This window comes from Microtus pennsylvanicus, chromosome 12 (assembly GCF_037038515.1).
Source record: "Microtus pennsylvanicus isolate mMicPen1 chromosome 12, mMicPen1.hap1, whole genome shotgun sequence".
NCBI classification, from domain to species: Eukaryota; Metazoa; Chordata; class Mammalia; order Rodentia; family Cricetidae; genus Microtus; species Microtus pennsylvanicus.
This window is the reverse complement of record NC_134590.1, coordinates 59,565,378-59,592,621: the sequence shown is the minus strand read 5'-3', so window position 1 is coordinate 59,592,621 and position 27,244 is coordinate 59,565,378. Positions and strand designations below refer to the sequence as shown.

Sequence of the window (27,244 nt, the reverse complement as noted above, 5' to 3'; positions counted from 1 at the left end):
AATCACAAGCCTCTGTAGTTGAAGACAAAGTAGATTTGGAGATTTGATGTTTGAAATGCTCAGAGCAAAGCCAGTGAGTTGGGTCCTAAAGCAGTCTGTCTGGTGTCATCGTGAGAATAGGACACAGTTATACACAGAGTGATGAGTTAGGACCCAGGGAGAAGACAGTGCCTGCATCTGCTGGCCATCTCGGAAGTCTGTGATGGAAGCTTCCAGATCCCTGTGCATAGTACGGCAGCCACATCAAGTCAGCATGTCAGGCTCTGATGGACAGGTCCCCCTTGCTGCTTATGCTGGGGTCCCATAGGGCTAATCTGCCCCCACTGCTCCATTTGCCATGCAGTAGCTTTGGTCTCTCCAACTCCACTTGGTATTTATTCTTCAGTGACTCTCATGCTCCTCAGGATGAACCTCAAGCCGCTGAATGGGGGAACGAGGCCCTGAGAGACCCAACCCTTCAAGTGGGACTGGACGATAAAGCCTCTTCTTCTCAGCTGTTCTTCAGGATGCTTCCTACTGCTCCCTCAACCACTGCTATCAGCACCCCACCTTCACTTAGTAACTCCCCTCGGCCCTCCTACTCATCTCCTGGCTCTGTGCAGCAGCTTTGGGAGGACCGAGCATGGCCATAGGGATCACAACAGAGCTATGGATCAATCAACAGTCTCAGATTTCCCTGCTAGTTTCTAAAGCATTTCTCATGAATGAAAGCCCTAAGAGCTCCAGTGAGCTGGTGGGTGGTCCTACCCGGATTCTGCCCCAGGACATTTGTTCAAACATAGAGGTCCTCTCCAACAGCATGGCATTAGTGGTCATGGCTCAGCAGCTACCACGTGAGCCTCTCTTTCCGGAAGACCCTGCTTCCGGGGGACCCGGTCGAGGCAAGCACACCTCTTCTCAGCTTCGTTTCACCTACTTCTATGACCTGACTTTCGGTGTGCCTGAACAGAGAAAGGGGGCAGGGAAGGATGGGCACTGCCCCCAGCACCTCACTGCCCTCAGACCCTCTGCACGTCTGCACAAGTTTAGGATGTTACTATGATCTCATAGTACCTGTACCCTGTACCCTGACATCTCAAGCAGGCTTATACACAGCAATGACTTCAGAGGAGACGCCTGCTAATAGTTCAACTCAACTTACCTTTGTCAGGACTGGAACAGAGCAAGTGGTTCCTCCAGCACCCAAGGTTCACTCCCCCACCCGTCGTTCTGTTCCCATGCCCCAGGCAGCATTGGGACCCTAGGGAATGGGGGAGGGGACCTTGACTCACCATGCTCATCCAGCAAGATGTTGTCTGGTTTGATGTCTCTGTAAGAGAAACACAGGCAGAGGGTGAGCTCCCAGCCGGCCTGGGGGTCATCACAAGTTCAGGTCACAGGATAGAGGGGACTCTAGGGTTCTGTCTCTCTCCTTACCTCCCCTCAGAGGGCTAAAGTAAGTATGACAACCAGATCCTTGAGGAATCAGAGTTTCTTTCTGGACTCCTGAGCAGATTGCCTGACTATTTTGTTCTGGTACATTCTTAAAGCTGGGCCTTTCAATGCTGGTTGCAGTGTTCAGAACAAGCTGTCACCCTGTGTGTTGAAATCATTCTTCTTGTCATAATAAAGATGGTAGATTAAATGTGCACCACGTGTCAGCAGGCAGAGGTACTTCTCCACCCTGCTATCCTTCAGCCTTCTTGCCTAGAGATCCTACTGTGTCTCTTTGTGGGCACAAGAAGAGACGCCAGATAAAACACCATAAAAACAACCAAAAGAGACTGGGCAGATGGCTCAGTCTGTGAGGGGCCTGCTGTGCAAGCACGAAGACCTGAGGTAGAAACCCTAGCACTCACATAAAATCCAGGTGCCCTGCTGGTGTCTGCAACCCCAGCACTAGGGAGTGGTAGGCACAGGTAGATCTTGGAGCTCACTGGCCAGTCTAACGGAATCTATGAGCACCAGATTGAGGGAGAGATCCCGAACTAAAAAAAAAGTAGAGTGATCAAGAGAGGTACTTGACAACAACCTTGCCTCCTTCCTGCACATGGGTGTGCACGTGCATGCGCACATACACATACACACACACACACACACACACACACACACGTGCACACGCGCAAATACACACATGCACACACATGTGCACACACACATACATGCACACTTATGCGTGTACACACACCGATGTTAATATCTAAGTAGGACTGAAGAATTCACCATCTGGCCCTCATGGGATGGGTCTGCTGAACTTCTCAGGAAAATGAACCACACAGAGTACAATCTAGTAAGGAGTAGGTTTCTAGAAAGTTCTCTTTGATATTTAATGCTGTCATGTTAGCAAAGGGCCTCTCTAAACCAAGAAGCACTTTGTAAGAACAGGGAATTGTTCTCTGATCTGTGCATCTGGGAACCCAGCACAGTACCAGTTATTCCTGGGCACATGAAACTTGAGTGTCCTGGGGATGGAAGGGCAGGCCTGTGACAATAAGCTTCAGCCCCCCAACTTGCTGTAGCAGCAAAACCATAGATTTCAGAGACACATACCCCACACATTTATGGAGTTAATTGTCACAGCCTTGGTGAGACAACCAATGATAGCTTTCTTGGAAATGAAGAGTAACTGGCCCCAAGGTGATCAAATATTAGCTCTACCTGCAGAGATCCGCAGGGTGACTGGCAACATTGGACAGTCTCTTCCAGGGGAGGAGGGAGCTGCACAGCATCTCTCTTTCCATTCTGATTCTCATTAGGACTATTCAAACCGCGAATTTTGATGAGCACTAGGTAAACAGGCCCTGCCACCAGGTTCACGGGACATTCACGAGGCCAAAGAGACTGTGTGTGGAGAAGATAAGGGGGCCCTAAGGGAAGGATGAACTGGATGACGAAATTAAAACAGGAGCTAGAGGTTCCAGTGTCAGTGTCTGAAAATTAGGTCAGCAAACACTAGGTCCCCACCCAGAGTGGCTCCCAGCAAGATCTCTCAAGGGGGAAATAAATGCATCAGGAAGGTGACACAAGTATCTATGGAGGTGTCAGAGAAAAATCCACTACTTTCCCTTCTGTGTCTTCAGACATACTACACTTGGGCGGCTTGTATCCCATCAACACGGAGGGGAGGGGGCTCCCAATGTCGTGCCTCAAGCAGAGGACTGAATAGAAGTTGGTGGCTGCTGAGAAAGGGAGAACCATTCTTCTTTGTGGGAAGTGGCCCCTGGAATGATGCCCATGCCCAGTGGATGGCCTCACAGTCACGCTCATGTGGGTAGCTCTAATTGGATTCCATGTGTTGAAGAAGAAGAAGGAGGAGGAGGAGGAAGAGGAGGAGGAGGAGCAGCAGCAGCAGCAGAAGAAGAAACAGAAGAAGAAGAAGAAGAAGAAGAAGAAGAAGAAGAAGAAGAAGAAGAGGAAGAGGAAGAGGAAGAGGAAGAGGAAGAGGAAGAGGAAGAGGAAGAGGAAGAGGAGGAGGAGGAGGAGGAGGAGGAGGACGAGGAGGAGGAGGAGGAGGACGAGGAGGAGGAGGAGGAGGACGAGGAGGAGGAGGAGGAGGACGAGGAGGAGGAGGAGGAGGACGAGGAGGAGGAGGAGGTGAATAATTCCGGCCACAATTCTAGCCGAAACTCCCAACTCCACCAGAGGCCTTGCTGGCCATACTCCAGGTAGCTGCCCATGTTCCTCCCTGACTCTCTCAGTGCCCACCCAGATGACCCCTGATCCCATCTCCCCTCCTTGTCACTGTATCCCAGTTTACAACTCCAGCAGAAGCACCTCTTTTGACCTAAGGCTGTGCTGACTGCCAGAGAACTTCAGGTAGGCTGCCTGCCCATGAACTATCTTCCCTCTTTCAGTGCTCACCCACCCTACCACCAGTTGCTTCTCCTCTCCTTGTCATGGTATCTCTTTCTCCATTCCCTGTGGAGACCCCTGCCCAACTAGAGGCTATACCAGCTTACAGAACACTAAATAGATTAGACCAGAAAGGAAAGTCCCCTGCCATATAGCAATCAAAACTCCAAACATACAGAATAAAGGAAGAAAGCTGCAAGGTAAAAGGCAAATTAACAGATAGAGACAGACCTATTAAATTACAACCAACTTCTCATTGGAGACTTTAAGAGCCAGAAGGACCTGGATAGATGTCCTTCAAACTCTAAGAGACTGACACCAGCCCAGACCTCTATATTCAGCAAAACTTTGAATCACTATGAATGGAGGAAACAAGATACTTCATGATAAAGTCAAATTTAAACAGTATCTATCCACAAATACAGGCCTATAAAAAGGTACAAGAAGGAAAACTCAAACCCAATAAGGTTGTCTACACTCATGAAAATATAAGAAATCAATAATCTCACACAGCAAAACCAAAAGAAGAGAAGCGTGCACACACACACCACCACCACCAACAACAACAACAACAATGATAACAACAACAACATAGCAGGAATTAACAACTGCATCATGTTATGCCATGTTCAGTTGATATCACTGGGAAGCCTGATCTTTTCTGAAGGGAAATGGAGAAGCAGTGGATCTGGGGGAGAAGGGAGGTAAGGGTGGATATTGGGAGGATGGGGAGAGGGAAAGCTGTGGTCAGGGCATATTGTATGAGTTAATAAATTAGAAAATTTTAAATATAATTTACATTTTATAACAAAAAAGGGAGAAAAGGGGATGATGTTAGGGTGGAGATGTGTTGGGGGAGAGTCAAGAGAGAGGGGGATGTAGATATGATCAAGAGACACTGGACACATGAATGGAATTTTCAAAGAATAAAATTATAAAATAACAAGAAAAGTTGTAAGGAAAGAATCATGTTGACTGTGATGATATGTACACTAGTACACAAATGATGCAGAGGATGAGGCAGGAGGATCATGAATTCAAGGCCAGCTAGGGATGCACCTTGAAAAGAAAAGAGAAGAGAAGAGAAGAGAAGGGAAGGGAAGGGAAGGGAAGGGAAGGGAAGGGAAGGGAAGGGAAGGGAAGGGAAGGGAAGGGAAGGGAAGAGAAGAGAAGAGAAGAGAAGAGAAGAGAAGAGAAGAGAAGAGAAGAGAAGAGAAGAGAAGAGAAGAGAAGAGAGAGCAGCACACATTAAGGCCTGAAGCTGAGGATGTCATAAGGATTGGGGTGACCTTTACTGGGTTTGGGAATCAGGGTGAAGGTAACTGTGGTCCAAGGAGCATGAACCCTCAACTCACCTGTAGGGCCAGGGTCCAAACATAGCATTAGCACATGCTTGGGATAATCTGGCATGCAGGCATGAACAGTGTCACCAAGTTCATATCCACCCAAAAATCCAGAGCATGAGCCAGTTTGGTTATGCGGCCTCGGCAGACATACTCAGAGAAGACTAAAGATGAAATTACCCTAGGATCAGGACCTGTCCCGGACCCAGTGAGTTTGGTCTTTCTAGAGTGGATGGAGATGTGGGCGCATAGACAAGGAGCAAGGCAGTCTGCAGAGGTGGATGAAGATCCAAGAGAGGAAGTTACAAGCTGAGGAACCAGGGAAAGCTTCTCTCCAGTGTCTTTGGGGTGAAGCATGACCCTGAATGCACTTGGCTTTGAGTTTCAGCCTTGGGAGAGAGGGGATTCCAGGTTTTTAAGCCACCAATGCTGTGATTATTTGCTGTCTTCCCTGGCAGAGTGGATGATGAGCTGATGGGATAAGGCTCCACGGGCAGGTGGGAAGCCCACTGAGTCTGGTCCAACCTTGGAGGAGCCCATTACCTGTCCACACTCTGTAGTCGCATTAGAAAGGTTTTGCTTGCAGTATATTGAACCATGAAAATGGGGCTCTGATGTGACTAGGGGCAGGAGCTGAGAACTCAGACTGCCTAGGTTCAGAGACCAGTCATTCTCCCACCAGTTGGGTTACCCCTGTACCTCACTGTCCTTTGCTGAATGGGTTGAATACCTGGTGCATAGAGCATTCTTTTTGTTTCAGGTCTTAGCACAACATAGAGTCTCAAGAGTCTGGGGAGTCTCCTCCCTCTCTGGTCCTCAACGGCACACAGAGTAAAACAGGTCTGACTGATGGACTTGCATCTTAGGAGGGACCCAAGGAGGATGTATATGACAAATGACCAATGGCAAGCTGAGACAAGTGCTTTAAAGAGATAAACCAGAGTCTGGTGGAGACTGGTGGGGTCCTGGTGGGAGCTAGGTGACACAGACTGGCGTGTGACCAGCAAGAAGCATATTCTCCTCTTACACACAAGGAAGAGGCAGCCAGAGTCCCAGAGGAGGAGGTGTTATCTGAGTGGAAGGTGTTATCCTTCAATGGCCTTCCATCTCGAGGAACATAGCCAAGGTGATGAGTGGCCTTGATTTGCTTTACTTATGCCATGTGCAGAATGTATGGAACTTTCTCCTCCCAAGCGTGTTACCTTACCTCAGAATCTGCTGAGGAAGATACAGGGATGGCCTGTACTGTCTTGGAAGACAAGAGCTACCATGTCTGAGCAAGGCCACATGGCCGGGTCATACAGGGACCCCCCCCCTCAGGAGAAGACAGAAGCCTCCAGTAAGTAAGTAGCTTGAATGTAGGGACTCCAGTTTTAAGATAAAGTGACACAATTTTGCCAAGCACCCTGAGAGCTTGGGAGAGGACCCCAGGGTATACACAACTGGTAATTCTGAACCTCTAAATAGAGGACTCAGAAGAGCTGGGCCTGCATTCTGGAATATAAATCAGGCTGGTTGAAAATCTCCAAGTTAGTGGAAATTACTCGTATGGACATGTTACACTAGCCATGTGTTCCTGGACACTCTCCCCTAGGCCTTGGTTTCTTGCCTCACTGTGGCTCCCAGGAGGACTGGCCCAGGGCTCAGGGTGCCTCCCGGACTGAGTGCTAAAACAGACAGGAATTAGCACTACAGGAGCGTTTCAAAGGAGATTGGGAGAACTCCAGGGCAGGTCCTCCAACTTTTAGAAAGTAAGTTAGACTTTGTCTGGGTGTGATTTTCTGGGCAGGGCATGGACCAAGCTGGTCGGAAGAGGTGGTGGCCTGGGGGTGGGGCTCTTGGGATTTAACAGTGTCTTTTCTGGGCAGAACATCCTATCAGAGGCCCATTCGGTGCTTCCAGGTCCATGTTCTCCAAATCTATTTTTCACAATGATTGCATCTCAGCTCTGGAGTGTCTCCCTGCTGAAAACAAGCTGCTGTGTGGCCACAAAGGACACGAGAAGCGTGGTGTGGATGGGGTGGTTGCTACAATATCTGCTCAGGACGGACTCATCATTTCTGAGCCAGGCAAGATGACACTTCAATAGAATGCATGCCTGGGAGGCTATCAAACCTGGGCATGCCCTGGAATGAACCCCAACCCCTGCTCAGGAATGTTGTAAAATGTCATCTGTGTGTGCTATTTTTAAAAACAGCACAGATAGATGGCCAAGGAGGGCCAGGAGACTGTTCTTGCCTCTGCCCTTTGCTGAGACTTCTTAATATTCTACACTGGTGATCTCAGTCAGTGATGGAGGCAATTGAAAAGCCTAGAGGGGTTTTAATTTGCATTTCCCTAATTGCTAAGGCGTTGAACACTTTTAAAGATAGTCCTCAGTCATTTCTTTTTTTAATTTCTTCTATTGAGAATTCTGTTCAGATCGATAGCCCAGTCTTTGATTGGGCTGTTTGTTTTTTAACCTCTCTGTATATTCTAAATACTGATTGGCTGTCATCTCCAGTCATTCTCAGGTCCCCACTGTGTGACTGGGTGAGGGCTGGAGGGCTCTCAGTGGGAAACTGAGATACATGCTTACTGCTCTTTATTCTTTTAATTCAGGATACTTTGTATTTATCGTCTCCCACATTTAGACTGTGACCTAATGGCATTGCAAAGCCCTGCTTGGGGGTAGTGGCTTCTTCAGCTATGCCAAGAGGAGCCACCTATATGGTAATGCTAATTAATTCAGTTCAAGAGCTCTGTCCACCACAGGCCTGGAGTGAACTGGGCGACTGAGCAGGTGTACTTGCCTCCATTCTTTCAAGCACACCTCTGGAGATTTGACTCTCAGATGTGCAAACTTGCACTAGAAGCGATGGCTCCCTTCATGGAGGAGACAGGTAAGCATTTATCTCCACGGGCATGATTAGAGAACCACCGTCCTGTGATCTGAGGCATCCCTAGATACCAGAGCTTTCACAGATCCCACTCCCAAGGTCACATTGCTCTTTTTCTATTTGCACCGAGCATACTGAGCTGAAGTGGTCTGTGCCTAAGGCAGTCTGCTACACCAGACCCAGAGCTCTTCAGGAGGAAGCCCCCCCTGCAAAAGCAGGTAAGCAACAGTGGGAGTGGATGGGTGGGTGTTGGCCAGGGCCCCTGCAGCCACTGACGGATATGATGCAATGTAAAGGTTTCGCGCTTAGGCAGATCACTTCAGTTCAGTATGCTCAGTGCAAATCTCCATGAACATGGCCTTGCATTCCTCCAGTCTTGTCCACCATGTCCTCATCCTCAACTGATTGTCCCCTATCTTGATTCCATGTCCCAGGTCCATTCTCCCCTCCCAAACTCTTAACTCTCTCCTGATCTCCCCATCAGAATCCAAGATTCAGTTAGAACCAGCTTCCTTACCTGGAGGTAGGGATGCCTCAGGAGAAAAACACAATCACCATTATTATTGTCACCCTAAATCACCATCCAACATTAGCATGTTCCCCTTCAAGATCTCGCTTTCCCCCTCATGCCTACTTTCTCACTTCAACCCTCAGCATCTTAGATCCCCAGAGTCCTGCAATCGACCTTCATTCCCTCCTCCTCACAGTCCACAGCCAACCGAACAACAGGTCTCCTTGCTCCCACTGCAGAGCAGCGTCTCCTCGGGCACCCTGTGTGTCCTCACAACACAGCAGCCACCCTCTCGTGAGTTGCTTGATGAGGAAATGAGAAATACAATGTGCCGCTTAAAGAAGAGAGTTCTGAGCAGTAGAGTGTTATGAGACGGAGACCATGGGAGCCTGGACAAATACACTCGCCTGCGCCTAGACTGTGCGCTCATTACTGACCGGGGCCATCTGGCACAGCCTGGGCTCCGAGGCAAGACTATGAGGCAGATGGCTGAACTGAAGATGGGGCAACTTCAATATACTGGCAGGGATTCGTTTACCTAACCAGGAATGGAACAATAGGCACACAGGGCAGGAGGAACTTTTCCTGTGGGGTCGGTCATCACGTGTACGGTTGGTCCTACCTGGAACTATTATGTCAGACGCGCTAAACTTACAGAGCTCACTCCCTGCCTTGCAGCCCAGTAACCTAGATCTGTCTATCTGCATCTGCGTCCATCTGTCTGTCCCAGGCTGCATAGCTGAGCGGAGTTTTACCCTGTGGCCTTCACTTTGTGGTACCCTCACCAGGAAGGACTATTCTCAAATGCACGGATTCCCCCCTTTTACCTTTACTGATCTCAGCTCCCCAGTCCCTTGTCACTTCCAGCCTTTATTTCCTCCCATGTCCCCATGACCCACCTTGGGAGGCTTGCTTACTGATTAGCTCGCCTGAGAGCGGGCGGTTTCCTGTGGTTTTGTCTCCAGGACCAAGGACAGCGCCAGCGGGCGCAAAAATCACAGTTGGTTTTGTGGTACAACGGATGTATGCATGTGCCCACCTAGAAGGCCTGAACCTGAGCTGGGTTGGGGGCCTCAAGACTTCGCAGGTGGCTAAAGGTCAGCAGCATCAGGAGCTTCAGCTTCCTGTGCTAGTCCCAGACTCCCACTCTGTAGGCAAGGCCCCAAACCTGCATTTTCTTCCAGTCTCGGTGGGGAGTGAGTGCCCTGCTCTGCTTACAGGGTGCTGTGATTTGAATATATTCCTTCATCCCCAGCTCATGTTGAAAGGATTTGGAAGAGAGGCCTTGACATGAAGTAATGAGGACGGCTCCCCTAGAGCACAGGAGAGATCCAAGCCAGCAGCTTGCTCAGCCTCCTCATGCAATGCTTGTGTTGTGTTATAATGTAACACAAACCCCTCCCTAGTGCTGGCACATTGGGCACCACGGATCTCATCTGTATAAATCACCCAGCACAAGGTATCCTTGCAGCATCAGAAAGCCTACTACGCCAAAGCAAACATAGTTAGCTGAATTGCCTCACAATGGGAGGCTGAGCACCCCGGGGCTCATTCAGGAAAAAAGTGATTAGGGAAAAATCTTATCTCTACTCCCACATTCCCAGCATGAGATGCAAGCTCATTAAAACATATGTCCATGGTGGCCATATCTGGTTTCTCTGGAGGCTGTGTTTTAGCTTCTGAGGCCCTTGGACGCTATGGTTCAAGCGCACTCAGTTTGACGGGCACAGAGCGGGAGGAGGTATCTCCTTGGCGGCTCATGAATGAGTCCGCACGGGTGGTAGAGGAACAGACTGGTAGGCCAAATGCAGCTCATTAGGAGGGCAGCATGCAAACACCACCATCATCCCTCATCCCCACCTGCCCATGGCCCCCTGCAGGGTGGTACCATGGGAAAAGGGATCTCTGTCTTATTTTACAAGGGAGCCAGGGTTTGAGGCAGAATCTGCATGGCACTCCCTAAATGAATTGATTCAATGGTTGCTATTTTTAGGGCCCAGGTGCTGACAATTTTGCCCGCTAGCTCATGCTGCTAGAATGTATGAGCGTGGCAGAGTCTCGGACTGTCAGTGTTGGAAGCCACCTTTGGGTTCTACATGAAAACAACTAGCCCTGGGTCTCATAGCCTGTCTGAGACTCAGTGTCCTTATCTATATAGTAGGCTAACTAAGCACTGTGTCTGTCTTCAAGGGAGAGAGGGTTGGGGAGCTGCCAGGAAACCTTGTGTGCGGAGGAACAGTGGTGGCACAAGAGGGTGTCCCATGACAAAGCAAGTGCTTTGGAAACACCAGAGAGGGCCAGGTGGAAGTGGTGACATAGGCCCATAACACAGCTCCTGAAGAAGTTGAGGAAGGGGGATTACGAGTTCAAGGCCAGCCTGGACAATATGATCAAAATAAAAATTACAAAGTGGGCCAGAGATACAGCTCAATGGCCAAATGCCAGCATAGCAAGTCCTGGGATTAATGTCACCTATTGGGAGAAAAGATGGATGGGCTCCTTCAGGCTTTGTAAGCAATGAAGCTAGAAGAGGTGCTTGGGCCAGGTCAAGCATGGGTGTGAAGTGGTTGAGAACCCCCAAGTTTCATGGAGAATGGTGGGGGCCAAGAGGGTGGGAGATGACCTCAGGAAACACACACTCACCTCATTCAGTTTCACTAGGTTGTGCTTGAGAAAAAAAAAATTATTCTCTAGAAGTCCACATTTCATCCTGATTAGATGGAGGAGGGAACACCATTGCTTCAGATATTGATCTCTTTGATCTCAGACACTTGTCAGTCTTTCTGACAAAGAAAAGGAGAAGCTCATTTGGTGAGCAGTGGTATCTAGAAATAACTAGTGCTGTGCTTTATTTTTATAACACTGTGCGTGCGTGTGTGTGTGTGTGTGTGTGTGTGTATCATGTGTGAAGGATAGAGGGCATTTTATGGCAACTCTATCCTCCCTTTCCACACCCAGGATCCCAGGAATCCAGCTCAGGTTGTCAGGCTTAGTGGCAAGTGCCTTTACCTACTAGGCCATCTTGCTGGCCTGACTAACACTGTGTTGATTTGACCTCATCTATGTTTGTGATCTGGATACTAGTGCCCCCCATTCACATTCAAAAACCCAGGTCTTAGTGCAGTAAAAAGGTGCGGGTGGTACTCAGGAAGTGACTGGGTACTGTGTGCTTCCCCTCACTAAGGAATTAGTACCTTCACTGAAGAAGTTGGAGGAACCTTCTCTCTTGGTGAGGACCCAAAGACACGGCATCTGTGGGAAAATGCTGGTCCTGCTAGCCCTGACCTTGATCTCTCTAGACTCGAGAACCGTGAGCCATGCATTGCTGCTAATAAGCTACCTGGTCTAAGGTGCTTTGCTATGGCCGTCTGAACAGACTAAAACAGCCATCCGCTATTCATCACACACAGAGCTACCGCTTCTCTGAAGAGCAGATTGACTGCGTTTCTGGAACTAATGTGTCATAGCAAAAAGCATTAGGACTATCAGAGAATATTGAACCATCAGTACCAGGAAATATGCAGATGTGGCAAGAATTTTAAGAACAGAGAATTCACTGGGGTTCCCGCCATAAGTTACCACAACTGGGTGGCTAGAGTTCGATCTCCAGGTGTCTGCGGGCCTGGGCTCCCTTTGAGGACTCTAAGGGAGAGTCCTTCCTGCCTCAGCCAGCTTTGGGTGGCTCCTAGAGATGCGAGACTTGCGGCAGCACCCTTTTCATGCCTGCTTCTTCCTTCCCTGCCTGGGATGGCCTTTTCTCTTTCTTAAGGTACTGCTTGCTGGAGTTAGGGTTCACCTTATGTAACATGATCTCATTTCTGTAAGAATTACATCAGCAGAGATCCTATTTCCATATGAGGTAATAGTCTGAGGTCTCAGACAGATGATAATTTGAGGATACAGTACGGTCACCATAGTGGTTTGAATACAAATGGCCCCATAGATTCATAGGGGGTGTCATTATTGGAGGTGTGGCCTTTTGGAGTAATTGTCCCACAGGGGCTGGGATTTGATGTCTCAGAAGTTCAAGCCAGGCCTAGTGGCTCACTCTTCTCTTCCTGCTGCCTGCCAATCTAGATGTAGAACTCCTGGCTACTTTTCCAGCACCATGCCTGCCTGCATACGGTCATGCTTCCCGCCATGATGATAATGAACTAGACTGCTGAACTGTAAGCCAGCCTCAATTAAATGCTTTCATTTATAAGAGTTGTCATGGTCATGGTGTCTCTTCACAGCAATAAAACCCTAACTTATACAGCCACTGGCCCACTGAAAAGAGGGCAGAGATCATGAGGGCTGAGTCCATCTGGTAATCATGACTACAGGGACAAGGAAGAATCCAGGCAGGAGCCGACACTCTCAGGTTAAAGAAGGATGATCATTATATGGTGGGAGGAGACAGAGCCGCAGGTTTAAGAGGAGGTTCTCAGGGAGGAATAGGGTGGATAACAGAGGTCTTCCCAGGAACCCCACGGGACAAGAGGAGAAGACAAGGAAGTGGACAGTCATGGCAGTTCAGGTCCTGGAAACCACTTGATGGCATTCCCTTCTTGGGAATGGGAAGCTTGAGTGAGGCCCAGTAGAGGGAAGGAAGGATGGTGCTGTACCTGCTGGACCTGCTGTGTTGGGTGTATGTCACTGGGAGATGTCCTGGTGGAGTTGACCAACTGGTAAGCAAGCAAGCAAGGAAGGAAAGAAAGAAGAGGGAGATTCACAATGGAGACATGGACCACACTTCCAGGCCTGTTTAGAGACACCCCAAGTCCTGGCTAACACAGATCCATAGTTATGCATGTGAATGGTTAAAAGCTGGACTTCTTGCTCCTTTCTGATGTCAGGGCTGTCTCCACACAAAAGAATCACAGCTCTAAAGTTTCTTTCACGCCAGAAAGGCTGCCAAGGCTCTAGGCTGACCCCAATCACAGCTTTCGGTTGTGTGAGTGATGTGCTTGACTTAGAGTTCAAATTAGGCAACCTTTTCTGACCTTGGGTGTGAATGAGATGAGGCTCCCCATCAAGCTCTGGGACCTCTGCTTCTCAGGGGCTCTGGTTCGCTCATGCCAATCTAAAAGCTCTACTGGGCCCATGGTAAAATGAAACAAGCGAGCAAGAAAATCTTAGTGTCTCCTCTTCTAGTTTGGAATCACTTGCATAAATCAATCTGGATTATGAAATGAGTGGCAGAACAGGAGAAGTAGGACTTCAGTCTGAGGGACGGAGACTCCCTTTGCTCATGCTGGGACCATGGGCTCAGTACATGTGCTTATTGTACGGTCATGACTGTAAGGGCAGAGATGCAACTGAAATCTTATTTAACAGTCCACTGATCCAGAAACTAGGGGAGTGGGGCTATCATCTCCTTTTCAAACATTTGGAAACTTTGAGACCCATGTATGGTGAAATATTAATGACACTTTCCTTGCGAGGATGGCAGTTCAAAAAGCAATGACAACATCTCATAAGAGAGAAAGAATTAAGGGCAGGGAGGGACCAGGAATCTTGGGCTACTGAATACTTCAGAGCTCCTGAGGAAAGAATGCTCAGCCTTGGCAAACATAACCAACACATCCATGGTCTAGCTACATGAAGATAGGACCAAGGGAGTGCCAGTGTGTCCTGGGTTAGTCCTATTAACTTGACTCTGCTGAGAGTCACCTTGGAAGAGGAACTTCAATTGTCCAGACTGACATGTCTGTAGAGTGTTGTCTTCATTGCCAATTGATACAGGAGGGCCCAGCCCACTATGAGTGGCACCAGCCCCAGGCAATGGGCCTGGGCTGTTCAAGAAAGCTCTCTGAACATGAGCCCAGGAGTGAGTGATCCAACAAGCATTATTCCTCCACGAGTTCTGCTTTGAGTTCTTCTCAAGTTCTTGTCCTCACTTCCCTCAGTGATGGGCTGTGACCTGGAAGTGTAGGCCAAACAAACCCTTCCCCCGGTAAATTGCTCTGGTCATAGCATTTTATCCCTGCAACAGAACGAAACTAGGTTATGGGCCATGGCTCATTTCATGAAGCTTTGTTCTTCATTTCTAGCAGTTCAGAAGTCATTAAAACTGTGCCCAACCTTCACCTTCCACATCTCCTATTCTTCTGGCTTTTCTGGTTGCAGATCCTTTCCCTTTCCTCCCTCAAATGTAAGCCCTGGTGTCCATGTCCCCTGAATGGGGTTGGCTGTGTTGTACAAGTTCCATGGACCAGAACAGATCCTGTGTGGGTAGCACAAGATAATTTACCTGAGAATATTTATGCTGACTTTTGACTTTATTCCAAACAGCTCTGAAAATTGCCTTGCATTACACAAGCCACCAATGGGTCATACAGTATATGTTAAAAAGAGGGTTGGGGCATGGTCCTTGCATTGTGTATTTCAGTCCTTGTTCTGACTTTCCTAAGTGATAGAGACATCTCTGGGCAGAGTTTAGCAACTGTGCTCTGGGTTCAAGTTTTGTTTTTGTGAATAAAGTTTTATTAGGCTATCCTTGCTCCTATTCATTCAGGGATGCATTGCTAACATGGCTATCCCATGCTGTGCTTTGTGAGCCTGTAGTTCCCATCTTGTACCCTCCCCTCCCCTCCTAGTTCATCTGGTTTCATGTCATCTTCACACCAACATCAGAGGGATCATGGCAAAGAGCAGGCTCAAGACTGACACAGATTCTCCATGACTAGACCTGAGACAAGCTCTTCTGTGCCCTCTTTACAACTCAATTTCATCTCAGACTCTGGTTTTTATAAAAAACGAACAAACAAAAATGCTAAATCAGTGCCCTGGTGAGTTTTTATTGTCAACTTCACACAGCTTAGAGTCCAGGGGGAAGAAGAAACCTCAATTGAAAAATTATCCTGACCAGATTGGACTGTGGCACAAATGGTCTCTACCCTTGCCCAGCACCCTCTTTTAAGAGACAATGAGAACCCACGTCAAGAGTCACCAAGTCTGATTGGCTAGTGGGGAGGATGGAAGGAGATGTCCCTTCCTTTTGAAGCCATGCTAGAGCTGCCTGTGAGAGCAGATGTATGACATCCTGTCCCAGTGAAATGCCCGCTGCCTGTCTCCTGGTGTTCTAAACAACCAAATTAAAAATGAGAATGGGAGATACAGGTGGGTAAGAGGGAGTTAGGTTTGGCCCTTAGATAGCAGTGGTTGAACCAAAGGACATATATTTGTAGGCATCCAGAGGGAGTTCTTTCAGGCCTGGCAGAACATCTAGGAATCATGAGGTATGGGGACAGATACTTGCTGCATTCTCAGGGTGTTTCTTTATACACAAGCATGAGGATGGAGTCACCACACCTGTGCCTATCTCCATCCAAGCTGCAAGAAGCAAAGTTAAGAAGCAGCCATGTGCTAGTGGGGTTGAGAAAGTTCTAGAGTTTTCCCTTGACAGTTCTGTGCACACTCCATGGCTGGAGCCAGTCCCATGGTCATAGCTAACACAGAGTCAGATTGAGAATTTATTCTAGACAGTCATGTGCCTCACTACAGTTCAGTTCTACAGACCCTAGCAAGGGCAGCTGTGGGGACAGCTTAGTACGTCTTCCATAGCAAGGAGACATACTGGGGAGACCCCGTCTCCATCTCAGTTAAAGGCAATGTCTAGATGGGAGAATCTCCCATGGGGCATGTGACACCTCTCAGTTGAGCTGATGCTCTGTCCCCATCAAGGACTAAACAGCTGTGGGACTAGATGAGACAGAAACCTCTGCCAACATTGCTCTATAACATCCCAATCTCTGTAGGTAACCAGCTCAGTCCCCCAAGAGTGAGAGCTTACCCTGTGAGAATTAACCCAGCTCAGAGTGATGTTAATTCCTCCATGTGAAGGATCCCTCAAGGCCCAAACATGTGCAAGATGTCGTTGTCTTTCAACCCTCTTACTTTTGGTGATAAGCTCCAATATGAGTTCTGGAGAGTGTTGTCAGAGTTTCTGTCCCACTCGGACCTGCAGCCATGCAGTCCCAAAGAAACACACAAAGACCTACATTAATTATAACCTGGTTGCCCTATTAGCTCAGGCTTCTTATTAACTCTTACATCCTGCATTAACCCATAATTCTTGTCTATGTTAGACACGTGGCTTGGTACCTTTTATCAGTAAGGCATTCTCATCTTGCATCCTCTGTGTCTGAGTGACAACTGCAGACTGAGCCTTTCCTCTTCCCAGAATTCTCCTGTTCTGGTCACCCCACCTATACTTCCTGCCTGGCTACTGGCCAATAAGCATTTTATTAAACCAGTACAACTGACAAGACTTTACAGGGTACATGACCATTGTCCCACAGTAGGAGAAGACAGACCCTATTCCTGCCCTATCACTCCCCAGGGGCCTACTACTCCAAGGCGGCAGGCCAGGCACCAGGGCATGGGTGGGATGGAAGCAAAAGCTATTTAATTTACATGTCCCAGTGGAGAAGATTATGTAACATGTTAGCCAAGGTCACATTTCCTACTTAAAAGTTGGCTTGTAGCCATTCAAGTTCAGCAGCTGCACTGTGTTGCTTAAGCCTTAGTGTCAACACTGGGTGAGCAAAAGCTGCCAGCCCCATAGGCTGCTGCTCTGCCTTGGTCATCGCCTTCCCACCATCTCCCACTAGGACCCCCCAGCTTCTCTTGAGATGGGTGGAGTAGGGCAGAGGCTGTTGTCCAACCAGATGGCTGTCTCTAGATCCTTCACCACATAAGCCAGTTTCCTCATCACTCTGACCCTCCCCACTGGGTTTCTGTTTTGCCCTTGGAGGGCACTCAGTTTTGGCATCTTTACCCTTCCTTTCAGCAAATCAAATGCCATACAAAGAGCTCTGCTCCAGGAGCCTGTAGTATTTCCTGCTCTTGAGGGCAAATGGCCTCTCACGCCACTTTAATGAAAGCATCTTCACGGTCTCGTTGTGTTACATTTCTATGTCAGCTTCACTCCCAGGGAAAAAAGGAGTGCTTTCCAGGGGAGAAGGGTCACTTATTTTTTCTCCTGAAATTAACAACTAGATGTCGTGTGAAGGAGAAGTGTGCAACACTGGCTAGGGGAAGTGTGGAACACTGGCTAGGGGAAGTGTGGACTTAAGCTCTTCCAGTCAGCTCTTATCCTCATCCTCCCAGGTCTACAACATGCACAGATGCACATGGGAGTGGTTTGGAGGAGCAGGTCTGATAGGGCCAGGTGAGGGTCACAGACATAGACCCTTGGGGTGCAGTGGGCATGTGATTGGCAGCCACCTTCAAGGCCACCAACAATACTGTTGAATTGCTTTGCCTCTCAAGCTTTGCAGACAAGGGACTGAGATCAACTTAAACAAAGACAAGATGACCCATGTCATCTGCAAAAATTTCAAGTGTTCCTGTTTGTTACAGGACATCATAGAGGCTTCCGGGAGGCCAGATACATCACTGCTAGGGCAGCTACCACATGGGGTCAGATGACCGGGTCATCGTGCTTATCCCCACACTGGCGGGTTGCTTTGATCTTCAGAGGCCCTGTCTTTCTTCATGTGTCATCTCACCTCGTGGCCTGTCACCTGGGAATGTGTTCTACACACATTCCACTTTATAAAGAAGAAAACAAGAACCCAAGAGATCAATAGGCTTTCTCCTGTAACACGGAGAGCAAGTGGCAGAGCCCTGCTCCAGCCCATTGAGGAATATTTCACTCTTCTGTCTTCCTTGTTACTCCCCAGGACAGGAGGGGGGCAGATGGGCTGAGCTGTGCTGGGACACACCTGCATCTCAGTACCAGTGTGTGTCTTTTCTCTTATTAATCTTCACAGAAACTCTGAGACTCAGGAAGGGAAGTAGATCCGGATGGAGGGAATTGAGACAGGTTTCCTCAGTGAGAAGGGCTAGAGTGTGGCTCATCAGGACCTGTTCCCTGCAGTGGGACTCTCAGTCCCAGCCATCACACTTGCTTTCCACTGATAAGTAATTCAGGAAATTAATGTGGCCTGTGAACACACATCTTTTTTTCCGTGTGTATAGTGTGTGTGTGTGTGTGTGTGTGTGTGGACACACAGGCACACGTGAGGACATATATGCATAGGCCAAAGACTGACACTGGGGTATCTTCCATAGTCACGCATTTACTTCTTTAGGACAGGGTCCCTTACTGATTGGGCTATGTTGGCTGACCAATGAGCCCTGGGAATCCTTCTGTGTTCCCTTCCCCAGTTCTGGCTTTTTAGACAATGCCTGCTTTTTATGTAGGTCCTGAGTATTTGAGCTCTGGTCCTCATGCTTATGCACCAAGTGCTTGGCCGATGAAGACATCTCCCCAGCCCCTACACACGCATCCCACAGAAGTAAACCTAGGCAGGGGGACACATTAAGAGACTGCCCATAGCGGCTGCCCTCCCACACTTTCTGCAAACAAATTGGTGAGGGTACAGGGCTGAGTCAGCTGCCTCTAGAGCGGCCCGGGAAAGTCCCCATCTCAACAGCTTGAATCTCGGCAGCTCACCTCAGAGACAGGCAAGCAAACACTCAAGCTCCAGTGAGTCACTAATCAGTCCCTTTCAGAAAATGAGTAATAGTATCCACATCGATGACAAGCTCCTCTTAACTTTTCAATCTGCCACAGGAAGTCTTGATAAGTTCCACTTATTGCCGCTCGCCACAGGAACGTGCATCTTCATGGGTGAATCGAGGTTTGTCACAAATAGAAGTCACTCCTGCCCCGCAGCCCCTTTCCCCATGGCACAGTGGGAATGGGCTTCTTAACCAGGCACGTGAACCCAGCGAGTGGGGAAGCTAAGGAGTTGTAAAATATAAGTAAGCTGTATTCAGGGTTTCATTTAGAAAAAACCCAGAGGGTTTTTTTTCCTCACCAAAATGAGCTCATTTCTAAAAATATCTAGAGATTACTGTGTGCAGTGGTTTTATCCTGGCAAATAGAAAGCACAAATACTTCTACCTGTGGCCTGAGGTAGGAGTCACATGTGTAAATATGTAATTTTTCTAGAAGCATGCAAGGCCTGGTACACAGAGGGAGGGGGAGAATATCCCTCAGGAGAGTTTGGGGAGGCTTCCTTTTGAAAGCTGTATTTTCCTTTCCGGGAAGATTTGATGGAAGTGGCTAAAAGAACTCTCAAACAAGGGGACACTTAAGGGTGCGTGCGTGGGTGGAGACTGGAGGCCTGTTTTTATGCTCACTGTGGTTTCTTGACCTCTTTCTCTGGGTCTTTTGGGAGGTGGAGCTATGGGGCTCACATTTATAAGGACAATCCTGCAACTCCGGGAGAACCTGGAGGGCTAGATTTGAAATAATTTTTAAGTGTCATTTAGATTAAGAACTCAAGCTGCTTGTGTATGACTTTATCCTCCAATCTTGGCACTGCTCCATTTCATCACCGTTTCTCAGAAGGGTCAGTGAGTGCTTTAGGTCGCCTTTTTCTTTTCTTTCTTTTCCTTTTCCTTTTTTTTTTTAACACAGGCTCTTTTATTACATTTGTTTCAGTCAAGTTCCTACTCTCTTGAAGTCATCAAACAACCACAGCAAATTATTCTTTGGTAGTTTAATGGGATCAGGAGGTAAGAAGGAAACTAAGAGGTCATCCTGACATCCTTTGAGAGACAGGGCCGAGGCATTTCAGCTTTGTTTCATGAACACTGGGGAGCATGCAAGCGGCATTTTTTAGGACTCGAAGTGTTCGAGTTTGGTTTTGAGTCAGGAGGATGTGTGGAGCAAGGGCTGAGTTGGTCTGTCCTGTTAATTCATGTGACTAGAGAAAGGGCCTCTGCTTGCTCCACGGGCGTAGAGAGAGGAGGAGAGATTCTTCGGGAAAATGTCACATTGCCTGTGAATATACCAGGAGGCAGTTTGGCTCCTTAGAAATGATGATAATCTAATTAGTTAGAAAAATTGAATTCTTCTATGTTAAATAACAGGTCAAACACCTCAAAGGGACAAATCTCACCCAGCAAAACCCACAGTTAACATCTGCCACAATTAAGCACATTAATAGTGTAACAAAAGGACAGTCACAAAGGAAGCTTGGAATCGCTTCTACTTCCATAATTCTTTGCCAGAGAGAGGAGCGCTACTGTGACATATTTCATTTTCATAATCCTGAAAAGCGCATCATTTTCTCTTGGCCTCAAAAATCTCAGGGTAGGCTTTGCAGCTAGCTAAGGTCATGATTCTAGCACCAAGGCTTTGTGTTCCACTAAAGCACAGTCTGTATCTTAGCTAGGGTTTCTTTTGCTATGAAGAGACACTGTGACCTATGAAGGAAAACATTTAATTGGGGGTGTCTGGCTGACAGTTTCAGTGGTTCAGTTCCTTATCATCCTGGAGGGAAGCATGGTGGGTTTAAGGCAGTCATGGTGCTGGCTACAGCTTGATCAGAAGGCAACAGGAAGTGGACTATGACACTGAGGTATCTTGAGCATAGAAAACCTCAAAGTGCCCCCCCCCCCAGTGACACACTTCTTCCAACAAGGCCGTACCTACTCCAACAGAGCCACACCTCCTAATAGTGCCATTCCCTGTGAGCTTACGGGACAATTACATTTAAACTACCACAGTCTGCCTTGAATCTCTGAAGAGACACACCACCAAGGGCATGGATTCTTAGACCCTTACCAGAGACAATCACAGAACCAAGCAGGGCAAACCCATATTCTTTGGGCATGTGTATTCTCATGTATGTGGGTGCACATGTATGTTCATGCATGTGGATGACAAGATTGACATTGAATGTCTTTCTTTCTTTCTCTCTCTCCTCTCTTTCTTTCTCTAATCAAGGTATTGGTTGATCTAGCAAGCCAACTTCTTCTGGTGATCCTGTCTTTGCCTCCTGGTCCCTAGAACTACAGGCAGGCTACCACACTTACATGACTTTTTACATGGGTATTGGTCATCTGTAGTCAGTATTCGTGATTTGTGCACAAGTGTTTTACCCACTGACTTATCTCCCTGACCTCTAACCTTGAGTTTTAAGACTGGGTCTCTCACTGGGAGCTGGGACTCTGATTTGGCTAGGCTGGCTGGCAAGTAAGGTTCAGTTCAATCTCCCCACAACAGGAATTGTAAGTGTGAACTTTCATATGTGGGCTCTGGAGATATAACTGAAGTCCTATGCATCGCCACTCTCTAGCCATTATGGAAACACCAAATGAACTTCTCCAAACCCCTGGGCTTCCTGCATCAGTGAGGTCCCCACCCCACACCATTTCCTATTATTAGAGAATCACCATGCTTTCATTGTCGTCCTATTCAATATTCGTACACTGGACATGGCTGATCTAAAGACTGGTATGGCTACCCCACTTCTGTCACCAAGCAATGTGGCCTTAGATTAAGCACCTCATGGTGCCCCCTTCAAGTCTTTTTTTTTTCCAGATAACTGAATTGTGGCATATTTGGCCAAGAAGTATTGAGAATAGGCTATCTGTGGTTCTCCAGGAAGGTTCTTCTGATCTCCAGCAGGACCCTTTGCTTTCTCTTCTGCAAGGTGGAAGGGATGTCCCTCTCCTTCTACCATCTTTCACACAGCACTTGGAATAAGCCTGTGAGAGGCAGCCAGCATGAGACCATATTGCAAGCATATATCTAATCATACCACTCCTCTGTGGAAACCTAGCAACAGCTTTCTGCTTTCAGGCTAGAAGCTGAGGTGATAAATCCTGTTACTATCTTGCCCACCTCCCCCATGCTGCCTGGCCCGTTCTACTCTCTGTTTGCACCCACTGTTCCAGTCATTCTGGTGTTTTTGTTGTTACCGAGGCATACTAGGCAAATTTCCATCATGGAACCCCCACAATGTTGTCCAGAAACATTGTTCCCAGAGTGATGTACCTCATCTCTCACTCCTCCAGCTCTCAGCTATGTGTCCCCATCTCAATGTTCTGAAAGCTTTCTATAAACAAATCAGACTTCCATCTATGAGTCTTTCATCACTATGAATTTCTTAGCAAGTATTGCCATTTGAGATAATATAAACATACATTATCTCTCTTCCCTTCTACAAGAGTATATTTACCAAGGAGGCAGGAATATAATAATTTTTCACTTCTATATTGTTAGCCTGGCATGGGATAGGGTTCTGGTAAGCCACTAATAATAGAAAAATAGATTCATGAGTGGATAGATGGGTAGATGGATAGATGGATGAATAAATGAGTAGATAGAGGGATGCTTGTATGAGCAGATAAATAGATGGATAAATGGATGGATGAATGGATGTATAGGTATATGGATGGATATGTGGGTAGGTAGATAAGTAGATAGATAAATGGATAAATAGAGAGATGAATGGATGGTTGGTGTGGGAAGTCCTTTTGTCTATGTGTTGCTTTTATTGGTTAATAAATTGTTTTGGCCAGTGGCTTAGGAGAATAGAGCTAGGCAGGGAAACTAAACTGAATGCTGGGAGAGAGTAGGTGGAGTCAAGGAGGCACCATGGAGCAGCCAGAGGAGAAAGACGCAAGCTGCTAGCTTACTCATGGTAGGCCACAAGCCTCAAGGTAAAATATAAACTAATAGAAATTGGTTAATCAAAGATATAAAGCTAGCTATCAATATGCTTAAGTGAATGTCCAAGCAGTAATTTAAATACTATAGTTTCTGTGTGATTATTTTGGGAGTCTGGGTGGCCGGGAAATGAACAGGTGGCCTCTGCCTATAGATGGATGAATAGACTAGTAGATAGATAGATAGATAGATAGATAGATAGATAGATGGATGGATATATTAATATGTGGATAGGTATATTAGTATATGGATGGGTAGATGAATAGATGGGTGGATGCCTAGATGGATACATGGATGGACAGGTGCATAAATAAGATGAATAGATGGATAGAGGGACGGGGAGATGAATGAATGTATGGCTGGACAAAGAAAGGTATATGTGGATGAACTCTTCAGCCTTTCTGGCATTGGTCAGGATGCCAGGTCCAGCATAATGGAATTAATGTCAAGCTCCATCTTAGGAGTTGCCAAGCCTTAAAAATAAAAATATTTACCAGATTCCACTTCCCTCATCTCAGTCTCCTTCTGATTTGGAAAATGACTTCAACAACCCTTCTGACAATTGTTACAAGCTGAGGTCCACACTTGATCACCCTGAAGGCAAGGTTCTGCATAAGGTGGCTTGATAAATCCTGGTCCAAGGACCTGCCAACACTCTTGTTGGACCACCTCTCCCCTTTGGGAAGCATCTGCTACTAGTCAAAATGTTCCTCATAGTTCCAAGACTGGCTTTTCCACCAGCCTAGGCAAGTGGTATGCATAAATAACACCCCACATCCTAGACTGTTGAGAGCACATTGACCCCCTCATCTCTTACGACCCACATCATCTCATCTTTGCACTCATCTCACTTTTAACGTGGAGGTGTGAGATGCTGCAACATAGAGATGCTGCAACAGATTGCATATATGCTGCCACAAGTGTATATACACTTGTATACACACAGACGTGTGTTCTGGCACGTGGTGGTAAGAGCTTCAATATGGCAATTATTTTGATAACCTCTGAAATTATTCTTTAAAAGCTGTATTTTCTCAAGTGCACATTTTCTGGGGGGAGGAGTCTAGTTGTCTCTGTCTTAAGTTTGAAGTTTTGAGATTTCCCCATCATGGTGAGCTGGATGGCAAGGGTGAAGATGCAGAAGAGTCCACTCAGGGAAGGACTCGTCTGTGGGGCAATCGCAGCAATAAAGCTTTAGAAATTGTGTTCCCGCAGCATGGTGACATTTCAGAAAATGCTGACCTGCTTTCCGGCCACCTCGTCCTTTATCTTCCTTCAGAACATCTTCTGTGAATTAGCCTCTAATTCATTGGGCTTTTGCAGAGATCTGTTCTCTGCTCCCACATTCTGCTCCCTGATTTCACCCACATCCTTTGTCGTGAAGTTGAGACCTGCCCTATTTAGAAAATTTATTATCTAACATAAACACTCCCTACCCAATTGCAGATGCAATTTGTACCCAGGGGATGGTACAACCCTTCTAAGAATAAATTGGATTCTCATGTATCTCACTTCTCAGTCTTCACAAAGCCATAAATCTTCAGCGTGCCGGCCTGGAACAAAGGCACCACACCTGCTCTTTGAAATAAGTTACCCCCGAGAGACAACTGGAATCTCATCCTAAATGACAGTCCACACGACCTCCATATATATATATATATATATATATATATGTATAATTTTATATATGTAAATATATATTTAAAATTGGTATGACCCCAAACCACAGATAATCAGGAATACCTAGGGGGAGGTCTTCATTGTCATGATGGACACTTGGTTTCAGTACAATTTTGGGAGAGATGAGCTACTAAGGCTATAAAAACAGGTCATGCCAGCTTTGTTTAGTGTTGATGAATTATTGTATCAATGTTGTTTCTTACAGGATGTATTCATAGCATGTACGGGTGGGTTCCATACGAATATTTTTGAACCTTATATAATCTTCTCATTCCCCACTCCTCCTCCTTTTTCTCTTCTCTCCCTCCCTGGTCTCCTTTGTTCTTCTAGGCACTTTTGCTTCTACTTCCACAGCATATACACATGGATGCTGTTTCGTATCGATACAAAACCTGAGAGGACCCTGAAACACTTGTCTTCCCAATTCTCCATGATAATTTTCTATTGTATCACTCTCCTGTGAACGACAGTTTTACAGTTGAATCAATTCCACTGTGTAGCTACCCCACATTTTCTCTGCTTACTCCCCTGGTGATGGACATCTAGGCTGGCTTCATTTCTTGGCTCCTGTGAACAGCACAACAATAAACTTGGGGTTTTAAGTACCTCTATGGCATGCCTGGGCACCGTAATGCTGAACCCCATGGTAGAACTAATTCTGGTTTTTGAGGAGCCTTCGCCCTGGAATTCATAATGACTGGACTAGGTTACATCCCCACCCACAATGTATAATGGTTTCCTCATTTTCTTCCTCTCTCCTTCCTGATCCCAGCCTCATGCAACGCCATTTGTCATTTGTTTTATTCATGACCCATTCTGACTAGGGTTGAGGGACACTCCTGGTGTGGTTCCCCTGACAGCCAGAGACACCGAATCGGAGGATTCTCCTATGTTTATCACTGACCTTAGTGAGGGCTCAGGACAAGCTATACAAAATGTGACATGCGGTCTGCATTAAACACTGCATCCTGCCCTCTTGGGGCCCCATTTCAAAGACAGAAAAATGGTGACACAGAAAGGCTGGGCAGTCCTCGTTGGCTAAGCCAAGGCTACACACATGCCGGCGGGGCTGTCTGTCTAAAGTCTGCCCTTCTCCTTGGTCATGAGGGCCCATTTGCTCTATCAGAGAGATGGTAACACATTAAAGTGACGTTCAAAATAGAAGAGGCAGAGCAGGTGAACCACACAAAATCTCCCTGCAATCCTGATGCGTCAGGAAGCGGCTCCCAGGGCATTCTGCTTTAATAGGCAGGTTCTTTCTTAGGTTAGCCAAACAATCAATAAGCTGCAATCTTCTCTGAATTGTGTAAAAAGATTAAACATCATCTGCCTGTGAACCCTAATTTCATAGTCTCTTTAAAGGATGTGCACAGTACTAGGCAATGTTCCCTTAGAGTTATTCATCAATTATTGGCTATCTGAAGAGGTGCTGTGATGACAGCCATAGGTTTGAAGCAAGCAGGGCAGGAACCTTAAGACTCCATCCTGGTACGTGGAATTTGCAGGTTAAAGCTAATGAATATGCAAAAGGTGCTTGATTCTTAACAGGGCCTAAAGTCTTTTTAGAGGTAGCTTGCAATGACTTCTGCCACCATCATCAAGCACATCAGGCTGCTCAGAAAACATTTCCCTGGAATGCTTTGCACCAGCAGATGCCCTCTTTCCCAAGTAGGTAAAGCACAGTGAAGGCGTCCTCCCTTCTCTGAAGTGCGCTTGATCCCCAGGGCCAAATCTTACCATTGCTACTGTTTTTCTTTAGGATCATGAGCTGGCTTCAACAGAACACTTCTGAACCACCCGAAATGGCTCTGAGCCTAGTCCGTGCTCAGTGAAACACTCAGGGTTGTCTCAGTACAGAAGGAGGCCACATGTTTATGAGTGTGTGCATTTCCTTGTTTTTTTTTTTTGTTTTTTAGAGTTTTTATCATTCCTGCTTTTTAATTAATTAATTTATTTATTAAAGATTTCTGTCTCCTCCCCACCACTGCCTCCCATTTCCCTCCCCCTCCCCCAACCAACTCCCCCTCTCTCATTTCCAATTCACTATCTGGCACACAGAAAGTATTGTTAAATGCTGACTGACTGACTGGATGTGACCCTAGTATTTAGTTTACTGAGGAGTCTGCCAGGGAGAAAATCCTCTGCCTGAGCAAACAATGTCAATTCCTTGGGTCTCCTTAGGTCATTCACTCCAAGTGTATGCTTTTATCAAATAGCCACTGTGCTCCAGGACCTATGCTAGAATAATACTGAATATCTCCTCCTGGGATCTTAAAGTTCTGTTCATCTTCTATCCCCAGGGGTCTCTTAGGGAGAGCCCTCCCTAAGGTGCAAGCAGAGCCATTGTGGGCGCTCAAAGGCATGGCTGCTGCTTTGCTCTCTTAGGAGCAGCTGGGGTCTTCGTGATGCTCGATAGGGCCTACACTAGGACTTTAGGATCTAAGTCCTCAATGGCCCTGAGACTGCACAGATTCGGGGAAGAGATCATTTACTCCATACAATGAGCACAAGGAACATTTTTAAGAAGACTCAAGCTCTT

General features: G+C 47.0%; 1 protein-coding gene across 1 annotated transcript in view; it reads right to left on the bottom strand.

The window, feature by feature from the left end:
- Stk32b (serine/threonine kinase 32B) overlaps positions 1-27,244 on the bottom strand; it is a 231,787-nt gene that overhangs the window by 48,450 nt on the left and 156,093 nt on the right. The window contains exon 5 of the mRNA XM_075943713.1: positions 1,272-1,309. Coding sequence (XP_075799828.1) covers positions 1,272-1,309 — 38 coding nt within the window. The remainder of the gene's footprint in view (positions 1-1,271; positions 1,310-27,244) is intronic.